The sequence below is a fragment of the Sebastes umbrosus genome, chromosome 7 (genome assembly GCF_015220745.1).
Source record: "Sebastes umbrosus isolate fSebUmb1 chromosome 7, fSebUmb1.pri, whole genome shotgun sequence".
In the NCBI taxonomy this organism is placed as follows: domain Eukaryota; kingdom Metazoa; phylum Chordata; class Actinopteri; order Perciformes; family Sebastidae; genus Sebastes; species Sebastes umbrosus.
Window position 1 is genome coordinate 30,691,009 of NC_051275.1, and position 12,339 is coordinate 30,703,347.

Genomic DNA, 12,339 nt, shown 5'->3' on the forward strand with positions numbered 1-12,339 from the left:
TTGCTGACCCCTGCTTTAGCCGGATCTAGCAGTGTTGCTTACAGTACATGGTTAGAGTCGCCTTCCACACTGAAGGACCACATGCACACATACAGGTGTTGTGTTGATGTCTGTTCCCTTGTCGGACAGTGCTTCCTTCCTGCCGCTGGGTGGCCGGCTGGAGGTGGTGTTGGAGTTGTTGGAGTTGTTGTCGCCCACTGATGTGAGTCCAGCGGAGCTCCACGTGGTTCTGGTTCAGGGTAAAAGCTGGAGGAGAGAGCTCAGCACAGCGAGAGGCTTCCAGAGCAGCACCATGTCTCTGTACCGCAACTCCGCCTGGTTCCTGAAGGGAGTGACCGAGTTCACCAGGTAAGATGACTTTATCTCTATCAGCTCCTGTAATACAGCTGAGACTTCACTGTAGTGGTTCAGTGAGCTGGAGTCTGTGTGCATCCTGTTATTATATCAGATCAGTACACAGTAATAACTTTGATGGGAATAATGCATCATAAACTCATCACATAGTTTATTTTAAGAAACTCAATATGGAGAAAAAACATGCTTTTTAAAATATTCTGCTCTTTGCCTCATGATTTTATTGTAATTTTATTGTATTTCTGATTCTAATTGTAGTAAACATCACAGGGCACATCATATTTAACCTTTATAAGCACCATTTTAAGCAAAATAAAATGATTTACCAGTATAGTTGTCTATATAAATAGTCTATATAAGTGATGGGATGGATTTGGACCACTTGACCAGCCTCATTGTTTAAAATATAATATAATAATAATAATCAGGGAACCCTGCCTAAACTGCCTCCATGCCTCTTCATTAGCAGACTTAAAATGTAGGCTGATAACAAAGCTTAATGATGAAAGTTAATGCCATGATATGTAGAGCTGAAACAATTAGTCGCCTAGTTAATCAACAAAAATATGTTGAGACAACATATGTTATTGCACATGTCCTTAACTGTAGATTTACAGTAGATTTACATTTGATAACTAATTTTGATAATAGCAAATAGGGCTGACCTGAATCCTCCGAAGCTTTGACCTTTGCCATGGTATTCAACATCAAAGTCAGTATTTGAAGGCTTTGCCTTTATTGTTTTTATATAAGTATATGATAATAATGTAAAAATCCCCAAATAGCCCATGAAATAAGGAATAATCCCATAACATTATTCATTATTCATATTCAACATTCATTATTATTAGTTATTCTCAGACGGATATCGCTGTTTGTTGTGTGTAGAGCACTGAAACGGTGGAAATGGAGACAGACAGACAGACAGAAGAACATGTCAACCTGCTGCCGCAAAGCGAAGCTTCGAATACCTTCGAATATTACTCAAAAATAGTATTCGGGACAGCCGTAATAGCAACAAAGCATTTCTACTTCTTAAACATGAGGATTTGCTGCTTTTCTTTGTTTTATATCAGTGTAAATTAAAATTTTTTTGGTTTTGGACTGTTGATGACGTCACCTTGAGCTCTGGGAAACTGTGATGGCCGTGTTTCTCTACTTTCTGACATTTAATAGACCAAATGATTAATCAAGTAATTGAGAAAGCAATCATCAGATTAGTCAACTACAAAAATAATCCTTAGTTGCAGCCTTAATATCGATATCAAATGTATGTGTATTTTAGGGGTGTAAGAAAATATCTAAGATATAGAGTATCACAATGTTATGTTTAGTGATACTGTATCGCTTCTCAAAAACACTGTATAGATTTTTAATTAATAGTTTACATGCAAAAATTAACTCAGTAAATACTTTATTTCACTTGCCAATATATACGCCCTCTCAGTGTTCTCTAAAAGTAGCGCTCTGATGTTGGATGTTACAGGGACTCAGATTTGATGCATTATGGTGGTGTGTTCTTTATAATATGACAGTTTTCCTAAAATTAGATTTTAAAAATCGCAATATTGCTTTACTGTATCGCAATATATTGAATCGTAGCCCCTGTATCATGATACATATCGTATCGCCAGATTCTTTCAAATACACGGCCCTGGTGTAGAGGTTATATGAGGTCAGGTTAGGTTAGGTCAAAGGTTATGTACTGTAAGGGCTGGATCTTTGAAAGGATCATCACTGACTGGAGGTTTTAGTTTACCGACCTTTTGATTGCCACTGCTTCACTGAACAGAATCAGCACATCTTTTGATATCATTGATTTATGAATTGAGCAAAGTTTATAGTGACTCAGCAGGAGCCATGTACTGTAAGTGAGTTGTTTCAACCACAACGAGGCTCTAAATGTTTCATCAGTCCTATCTGATCTATTGCAGCCCTAAAGCGCCTTTCCTCACCCAGCACACAGCACGCCAAATTGTCTGAAGAGGTGCTTTTGTGATTGTTTCCCGTCTCCCCTTTGTTCTGTGTTATCTTTTCTCCCAGAGATCTGCCCGTCAACCCGCTCTGACCCTCCACTAATAGCTCTCTGCATGACACCAGCGAACAGAGCGGGCATTTAGCCTCGGTGTTACCCCCCCTCGCTGTCCCCTTTATCCCCCATTATTCAGCCGCCCTCAACAATGGCATCCAGGACAATGGGGGCAATTGAAGTTCTTGGTGCCACAAACGCACACACCGATCCCGTTGTTGCAGTCTGTAGTCTCACCCCAAAGGCCTCCTCATCAGAGATGATGCCAGGCACACTCTCGTCTTCATTGTATCTGTGCAGTAAAGCTGTGAGGAGAAGTACAGTAAACAGGCTGACCTCAAACACTGACCCTCTCTGACCCGCTTTCACTCTCAATCCTGCTTTTATTCCACTGCTCTTGCATCTACACTGAATCTAATTAATTTAAAATGTGCGGATAAACTGGTGGCTGACAATGATTGTGATGCAGTAAAATGCTTGTGTCCTGCAGGAGTGCCTTCCTGACGGCCTCCAAGAGGTTTGTGGAGAAGGACCTGGAGGTGTCCATGGCTGGACGCGCCTTCATGATAACAGGAGCCAACAGTGGCATCGGGAAAGCTACCGCCATGGCCATCGCTAAGAAAGGTCTGCCTGTTTTCAGCAAATCATTTCATATATGCAGACACACAACACATGTATTGTGATTGATACCAATGCATTGTAAAAGTTATTCTTAATACTACCATTATCAGGAGGAGTAATGTAGTAATGATAGCAGTGGTATAAATTATTAGGAGTCATGACACGTTCCAATTTTGGATCATACAAACCGTAGACTGTATATAAAGACGGACGACATAACAGCTCCCCAATAGTGAAGCCAAAACATCTCGATTGCCCCCCATGACCCTGAATAGGATAAGCGGTTACAGATAATTGATGGATGGATTCGATGCTATAAAAAGGGGGTGAGACGTCATGATGGACAGCTGTGATTGACAGCTGCTCTGAGTGAAGTAGTCATGGAGACGGAGGCTCAGGAATTGTACGAGAGAGGAGATGTAACTTTAACTTTTCATAACCATCGCAAGTCTGTGTGAAAGAATAATGTGTCAACTTGATCACAAATGTAGTTCTAGAGATATTATGGTTAATTATTGTGTCTTTCTAGCCAAATAGCTACCGTGGTACTAACGTAGCAGGTAGGTGGCTCACGCTAACAAGCTGCGGCGGTGCTCGGTTCAAGTGTGTGGGGGCGGGACCTCTGTACCGTGCCTCAAAATCTCAGGTTGGCAGCGGGATATTTTTTATATTTTGGCTTCACTTTTGCTCAGTGGGAGGAAGTGGAGACGTGTCGTCCATCTATATATATATTTACAGTCTAAGATACCATCAACTCTGCAAAAAGGTCAGGTGACAGTGCAGTGGGCAATACTTACATTAACCCAAAACCACTGTCCCAGGCCAGTTCACCCACTGGCTGCCACCGGAAAACCCTTTAGAAAGAGAAAGCACCAGCGTTATTAAAAATGTTTAAAAGGACAACACATTAACAAACACAATTAAAACCTAGTGGATAATAAATTGCACTTTCTGATTTTAAATATAAAGATATAGCTTTAGCAGCATTTCTCTTACCGTGGAGCATGATGACAAAGAGGCCTGCCACACCTCAATCTAGCAGTCAACAGCTACTAACACACCTGATCTCCACACACTACAATAAAGTAGAAACATTTGGTGCAGCCAGGTAAAAAAACATTACACATTTCCTTTTAATAATAATAATAATAAATGTGTTTAGATGTTGTTTTTCCTCCGCTGGAAAAGAACAACGTTTATTTATCTTCGTCACAGGGGGAACGATCCACATGGTGTGCAGGAACAAGGACAAGGCCGAGGAGGCGAGGGCTGATATCGTCAAGGAGACGGGAAATAAAGTACAGCATGACTCACCTCTCAACAGACATTTTTTTTTTTTAAAAGCAACCTTCACATTGTCTGGTTCCCTATTCACTATTCTAAACGTCATCACAGGAGGTGTTTGTCCACATCCTGGACCTGACGGAGACCAAGAAGGTCTGGGAGTTCGCTGAAGGCTTCAAGAGAAAGTACAAGGCCCTCAATGTACTGGTGAGTGACACAAGCTACCTGTTTTTCATATTTTAAAATACATATAACAATGTGATTATTATTTCATGTGCTGTAATCTGTGCAGATCAATAACGCCGGCGCCATCATGAGTCAGAGGGACGTGAACGTCGAGGGGCTCGAGAAGAGCTTCGCCTCCAACGTCCTCGGTGAGTCAAAGGTCAGGGGTGGAGGTGTGAAGGAAGCGTTGATGAGAAGGAAAGATATGTTATTTTATTATTATTATTGTCCACTAGGGGTTTACATTCTCACCAAGAGTCTCATTCCCCTGATGGAGAAGAGCGCCGATCCCAGAGTGGTGAGTCTCACCTCACACTCGACATTATCAACGCCTAATGGGTTCAAAATATTAACAAACAGCTTATAGACTTTAGATATTGCTGCTCTGGTCAGCGTAATCCATCATCTTAATGAACATTTAATGGGTTTGGGCCACTGGGTTTAATGGTTCGTTGATGGTCACTCCAATGAGACATGCCCTCTGAAAACATCAGAACATTTCGGGTGTATAGGGAACAACTCAGGGTCACAGGCTGCAGAAAGATCTAATATATTTATTATTTCACTGTTTATAGAGTCAGCGGTGGAAGATGTCTTTACAGTAGTAAAGTAAAACTGATATCACAATGCAAAAAATACTCCATTAAAATATAGTATTATTTATGAAAAAGTACTCACTCACCTGCCAGTGTTATTTTATGTTTTAATATTATAATAAAAGATGCATAACGTATAAGCAGCACTTTAGCAGCATAGCTACTATCTTTTAATGGAGCTAATTTTTTTTAATTTTTACACAGTTTGGTAGTTTGATCTATTACAAGTTATCATATTTTATCAAAGGTTTTGTTTTTAATATCGTCATCTGCAAGGTAACTAGTAACTATAGCTTGTAGTGGAGTAGAATAATAAAGGAGAAAAAAATTTAAATACTCATTATGTACCTCAAAATATTACTTAAAGTTACAATCTCAAAGATCTCTTTTTTGTTCTCTTTGGTGGCACCTTTAATATAATAAGAATAATAAGAATAAGAATAAGAATAAGAATAAGAATAATAATTAAAAAGAACAAAATATTATAAATATATAATATAATTAAATATCGATTTTATTTTATTATTATTATTATTATTATTATTTTTTACTACTTTATTTATTTTTATTTTATTTATGTTTTTTTGGTGTATATGTGAATATTGTATGTGTTTTATTATTTCATGTGTCTAGTGTGTTTCCAATTTTGGTGTTATTGCTGCCGTAAGTCTCATAACTATTAGTGTTATATTGGTTATTTCCTTTATTGTCGGGGGTGGGAGGGAGAAATGGATGAAAAATAGAAGACTACTTATTTGTTTTGTAATTTATATGCCTTGCAATGTTCTTCCAATTAAAAAAAATTAAAAATAACAAAATAAAATAACAATAATAATAAAACAAAATGTTTTCCAGAAAAAAAAAAAAAACAGATAAAAACCAGAAACAGCAACAACAATATAATAAAATACAAACAATACAGGAATCCAAAAAACAAAAATACCAAAGGGTAAAATAAATGTCGATAAGCGGTAATTGCAGACGTGTTTTTGGATCTCACTTCCCAGAGATCGCCACGTGTGATTTTTTTCCTGGAAAGCTACACAGACACCCAGTTCATAATACTAAGCAGATATTAAATTAAACTCTTTGATTACTTTAAATATAATACTTGAATAAATGTAAGTAGTTATGCTCCACCACTTTATATCATGTCTATATTAACCCTTCGTCCATGTTCAGATCACGGTGTCATCGGGGGGGATGTTGGTGCAGAAGCTCAGGACGGGAAACCTGCAGTCTGAGAGGGGACGCTATGATGGCACCATGGTCTACGCCCAGCACAAAGTAAGAAGGGAGCTTGAAACCTGCTGATCCACGTGTTAAGATTCAGCAGCTGATGGACTGGCGGGCTTTACCGCCCTTAAAGTGTTTGTTAGGAGCCAGATAAAATGTATGCTACCTCAACCAAATACAGGGTAGATGTTTGCAGCTGATTTGGGCCTTGATCAGATACTCAAATATTTTGTTTACATTTGATATAAATTAAGTATACTGTATGAAGAGTTCATCAGCACTACAACGAACCTCAGTTGCATGGTGTGAATGGTGGTGTCAGATTTTGATCAAATACCATAGAAATCTGCATGAAAGTTGTCGTCCTGCTAGAATCCGTAGGATTAAATTGGCCAGATTTAACGATACTACATGTTGCATATCAATCAGAATATTGGCAAATGGAAGTTTCTGTCCAAAAAACATCATTAAGAGTATCAGCTTTCAAAAGCCTGTGTCAGCTACATCCTGTTTTGTATGATGTCATAGAGGACTGTGACTCATCTAAATGACACCCGAGCCTGGAGCCCACAAATCTGTCACCCACAGCGTCTCTCTTTAGCCACATTTATTCATGCCTGTGTGTGTTCGTTCCAGAGGCAGCAGGTGGTGATGACAGAGCAGCTGGCAAAGACTCACACTAACATCCACTTCTCCGTCATGCATCCCGGCTGGGTTGACACTCCAGGTACCGCCCCCACACTCACACGTACTGGCACAACACTAAGAATAAAGGTTGTAGCTTCCCAGTGGTGTTCCTTTTGTTTTAAAATCCAAACATTACATTTTTGGTCAAAGTATGTATGCTTTAGCCTCAAAATGCTGTTTTCCCTTCAAGCCCTTCTAAAAGTGTTTTCCCACGTGACCTGACGTAGGTTTCTGCATGATGACGCTGCTACATGTACAGTATATATACATCATTATAGTCAGTGCATTAAGGTTACATACAGTAAAGATGGCGGTCGGCACGCTCCCTGTTTGGAGAAGCAGAGAGGAGAACCGTTGTACTTATTGTTTTTGTGAATGGAGTCTGGTCTGGTAGCTTTGAAGAGAGCGATATAACGGCTTCAGTTCCCCGTCATAAAGGGCTGTCTGACAGCGAGGTAAAGCTGTGAAAATATTCTAAATATAGCGTACACTTAAACTGATTTTAAACTTTTTTTTTTAGGTGGCTAAAATTAATTTTTCTGCTGCTCCCGTCCACAGCCGCTTTAACTCGCCGTCAGACAGCCCTTTCTCACGGGGAACTGAAGCCGTTATGTTGCTCTCTTGAAAGCCACCAGACTACATTCACAAAAACAGTAATTTTACCTCACAGAACGCAGGAACATACATACAACCCAACTTCAAAAAATCTGAACTAACCCTTTCAGTTATTTCCAAACTTAGCACAGCTAACTTTGACTCAGCTAGTGCCAGCCTTCACATTATTCATAACCTTATTGATTAGCTTCGAATAGCTTACTTTGGTAACCTACGTCACTGCTTTTTGCAACGGCTTAGTGGGAGTTTCCATTTGGAAAAAAACAGAACATAACAACCAGCACTTTTTTGACAACTTAAACAAAATCATCCTTAATTAATTCCTAATCCGAGTTTGTTTCTGTCCCTCTTTGTTTCTATCTTTGTCTCTGTCTCTGTCTCTGTCTCTGTCTCTGTCTCTGTCTGTCCCAGCGGTGGCTAACGCCATGCCAGACTTTCATAGCTCTATGAAGGACAGTCTGCGGGCCCCGGAGCAGGGCGCTGACACCGTGGTCTGGCTCGCTGTCTCTGAGGCTGCAACCACAAACCCTAGCGGGCATTTCTACCAGGGTACGTTCCCAAATCATTTTCATTTACCCACTTATCTTAAAAGTACAATTTTAGTACAACCAAAAGACTGCAAAAAAGACTGTATGAAAGGGAGAAGAGAGGCGAACACTATTGGCTGAATTGCGTGTTTGTCAGTTGTGGGTCGGCATAGTGTGTGGGTGTGTGTGTGTGTGTGTGTGTGTGTGTGTGTGTGTGTGAGGATTTGGCCTGTGTCCATTGCAGCTGGAGTGGGCTGCTTTTGGTGCCAGATACTGCCAGAGTACAGTGCCTCTATGAGCACTCATACACAAATGCACTTCAGTGTACACACACACACACACGCACACACACACACACGCACACACCCACACACACACACACACACACACACACACACACACACACACACACACACACACATACACACAATGATCCCAGTGGCCTTGAAGAGGGGAGGCTGTAGTCTAATATGACACAAACATACTGCATTCATCTGTTAATGTGATGTAATATGAGGCAGTTATGTCCGTTATGGTCAGCCTTGCTGCTTTCAGTGTATTTGTGTAATACCAGCATGAAGTGACCGTGACACGGAGATGACCTGCTGCTCACAGAAAACATCAAATCTGTTTGGATTTCCTTGAATAAGCCTTCATATCTTGAGGTGTCTCCTCAAACACCAGTAAACTCTCTGTTTGGCTTCATCTCATGTCAACACACTCGCTAAGCCAAACAGCTGCAGGTGAACTGAAAAAACTGTAACAGCTGTAAACAAGGCAATATTTACTGTTATCTTGAATACACTGACAAATTTTAAAACTCGGGGAAACTGAAAAAAGTATTATTTTTTACCAGAAATCTCCCATTGAGATACAATATCTCTTCTGGCAGAGGGTCCTGCTAAAGATGCGCAGCAAGTAAAAAGTTTCATAAATAAACAGGGACAGATAACATTACTATGAAAAACATACCAACACACAACAACAAACACAAAACAATCATGAATCAGAGGCGAAGATAATCAACATAATGGCACTTGTTAAAAGCAACTACATTGTTCTGGCGTGACAGGAAAAGGCAGATTTACTCTGTTCGGGTAATTGGTTAATCCATCCATCAATTTTATGCCTCTTATCCGGGTCTAGGTCACATGAATTTAATTAATTATATCATTAGAAATCTCTGTTATATACTTCTGGGAAGTAATGAAAAAAATGTGATATAGTAGTAAATATTTCTGGGGTACATCTTTTCTACTGGTTTTCTATCATACTTTATTAATGATGATCGTAAAGCAGGTATTAAATTGCATTGTATGTGCTATTAAAAAGGTCTTAAAGGTCCCATATTGTTAAAAGTGAGATTTTCATGTCCTTTATATTATAAATCAGGTTTAAGTCCTATATAAATACTGTGAAAGTATCGAAACACTCAATCCACAGGGAAATACACACAGCCCGTATTCAGAAATTCTGCATTTGAAACAAGCTGTCAGGATTTCTGTCCATTTGTGATGTCACAAATATACAATATTTAGACCATTACAAGGTTTTTAAACGTAAACATTCTAAAGTGTCCCAGTTTATTTCCTGTTGCAGTGTATGTAAATATCATCAGCTGACAGGAAGTAAAAATGGACCCAAGTTGTTGCCTAGCAATGCAATTCCATTGCAATTCCATTGAAATGCACTAAAATGGAGCGTTTCCGACAGAGGGTAAATACAGGCATATTCAGACAGACAGTATGAGGAAAATAAGTTTTTGTTTTTTTTAACATTACAGCATGTAAACATGTTCTAGTAGAAACACAAAATACAAGTATGAACCTGAAAATGAGCCTGATATGGGACCTTTAAATTGAACCCTGCAGAAACCCTGGCGTTTGAATTGTGTGTCAGGAGAGATGCTGGCTGAGTCTGTTGCCATTATGAGGATGAGGGTTGAAAATGAATCAACTGTTTGCATTTCATCAACCAATCTGAGCAGGCTGTTTGTACATTCGCCTTTATTGCCTTTTAAATACTGTACAGGCCATATCAGAGCTGACCCCCCTGACACCTCGTAGAAATCACTTCAACATCAGAACTGCATTAGGGATTAATATACAATAGATAGTTCTTACATGTACACACCTTTATGTTAACCTCCATTTGTGTACAAACAGACCGAAAGATGGTGTCCACCCACCTGCCGCTGGCCTGGACCCACAGCTCTCCCGTGGAGGAGCAGAAGCTAATGTCTCTGCTGGAGGACTTGGCCAAGACGTTTCAGCCACACTGAGACAAGCAGGAAGTGGTCTACCACCAACACTAACACCATCCGTTCACACACTGACCGAGGCTGGGCTCAGTATTTCATCCCCCCTGATGATATAACACACACTCCAGGACAGGGACTAGATCTGGGTCTGTTTTATCCAAAGCATTTTGGAGCGTTATAACACTACCTGTGGTCGATATGAAGATATATACTGTGAAACCCGGCCTTACAGCGCAGATTAAACTCACCTATAACGGAGGGATGAGCCAGATTTATAATGCTTTATAGCTATTTATATGATAACACGTTTATTTAACTTTATAAGGACTAAACATGTAAAAGAGTTTGTCAAAAGGATGTTATGCTGCTGACAGAGAGAGCACCTTCGTAAACCACATAAACACACACACATAACCCAGTCTGTTACTGTGACTTTATGAAAGTTGTCAATCAGATGGGAATCTGATGTGACCAAAGTCACTCCCACACTCAACGCAGTATTTCACAACACCAGCTATGGGTTCAATCTCTCTCGTGTCTCGATGACTTGCAAACGTGCAAAGTGTATTTAACATCTTCTGTATGTATGTAACTTGTGTATTTGCTATATTGTTGTGCAGCTTGTGTACTGTGCAGGTTGAGCTCAGGCTGGAGGTGAAGTGCTCTCTCTATCAGCCATAAGCCTTTTAATACACCAAACGGCAGCATCACTCGGCAATAAAACCTATGTATTATAATATGTAATTAGTAATATCTGCCCAGCAGCACCTTTTAAAAAAATGCCTTTTACTAACTGAGTTTATCTTGTAAATGCTCGCTTGAATAAAGAAAATTACTGATTGTTTTGTGTGTTGTTGTGATGCCGAGGTACATTTAGATACCCCAGGTGAATAGGGGAAAAAAAAATTAACTAATAGATATCACCATGAATCTTCTCCAGTTGATTACCTATATTAAGACAATTATCTTTTGTATTACAAGTTTTAACGAAATGTTATGTTTAAATATGCAAATAAGGCATTATCATATCAAATATGTGCTAATTTTTCTCATTTTGAGAACAGAAATCTGAATATAATTGTGTTGATATATTAGAGTCAAAGGTTTTTACAGAGGATATATCTTTGTATCACTCCATAAATTAGAAAATACTGTCAACAGCAATAAAAAAATCAATTTTCGCCATTTTTTTAGGAATACAATGTTGTATAAATCAGGCTATGAATGGTATATGATCAAACCCCTCTGTACAAACCTTTAGAATATAGATATGAATGAAACTGGAAAGTTTGGTTAATGTGAATGCTACTGAAGTAGAGATTTCTGGCTCAGAGTATGAGAGAAAAATTATTTTGAGAAAACGGCCTTTTAAGATAAGGATAGTAAAATTTCATACATTTTGAACACTGAAGGTGAATAGGGTAAAAAATGTTAACTAATAGATATCACCATGAAACTTCCCCAGTTGATTACTTACATTAAGACAATATTTTTTTTGTATTACAAGTTTTCTGAAATTTGATGTTTAAATATACAAATGAGGCATTATCTTATCAAATATGTGCAGATTTTCATACATTTCGAGAACAGAAATGTGAACATTGGATAAAGCCAGGTTAAAAAATATTGTTTCATTTTGTTGATATATTATATAGTCAAAGGTTTTTATCGAGGGAATTTGGGATATCTCTTTTTATCACTCCATAAATCAGAAAAAACTGTCAACAGCCATAAAAAATCCATTTCCGCCATGTTGTTTGGAATAAAATGTTCTATAAATCAGGCTATGAATGGTATATGAACAAACTGCTTTTTGAAAACCTTCAGAATATAGATAGGAATGAAACTTGAAAGTTTGGTGTATGTAAATGTTACTGAAGTGGAGATTTCTGGCTCAGAGTCTGA

At 38.8% G+C, this 12,339-nt stretch overlaps 1 protein-coding gene across 1 annotated transcript; it reads left to right on the forward strand.

The window, feature by feature from the left end:
- The first annotated feature begins 91 nt into the window (after nt 1-91).
- On the forward strand, nt 92-11,276 carry LOC119491467 (DHRS-12_like_SDR_c-like domain-containing protein). The gene is made up of 10 exons (XM_037775555.1): nt 92-348; nt 2,874-3,007; nt 4,220-4,302; nt 4,400-4,495; nt 4,581-4,662; nt 4,750-4,811; nt 6,292-6,396; nt 6,982-7,072; nt 8,059-8,196; nt 10,340-11,276. Exons 1-10 carry the CDS (start codon nt 107-109, stop codon nt 10,453-10,455), a joined length of 1,149 nt encoding a protein of 382 aa, XP_037631483.1. The 5' UTR covers nt 92-106; the 3' UTR covers nt 10,456-11,276.
- The last annotated feature ends 1,063 nt before the right edge of the window (nt 11,277-12,339 follow it).

What these genes read in the sequence shown, in the direction of transcription:
- LOC119491467 (XM_037775555.1), top strand. Translation starts at nt 107, where the DNA reads ATGTCTGTTCCCTTGTCGGACAGTGCTTCCTTCCTGCCGCTGGGTGGC. An exon ending in AGAGCGCCGATCCCAGAGTG is followed by an intron (nt 4,812 to 6,291) that starts GTGAGTCTCACC and finishes GTCCATGTTCAG; the next exon opens with ATCACGGTGTCATCGGGGGG. An exon ending in TGGTCTACGCCCAGCACAAA is followed by an intron (nt 6,397 to 6,981) that starts GTAAGAAGGGAG and finishes TGTTCGTTCCAG; the next exon opens with AGGCAGCAGGTGGTGATGAC.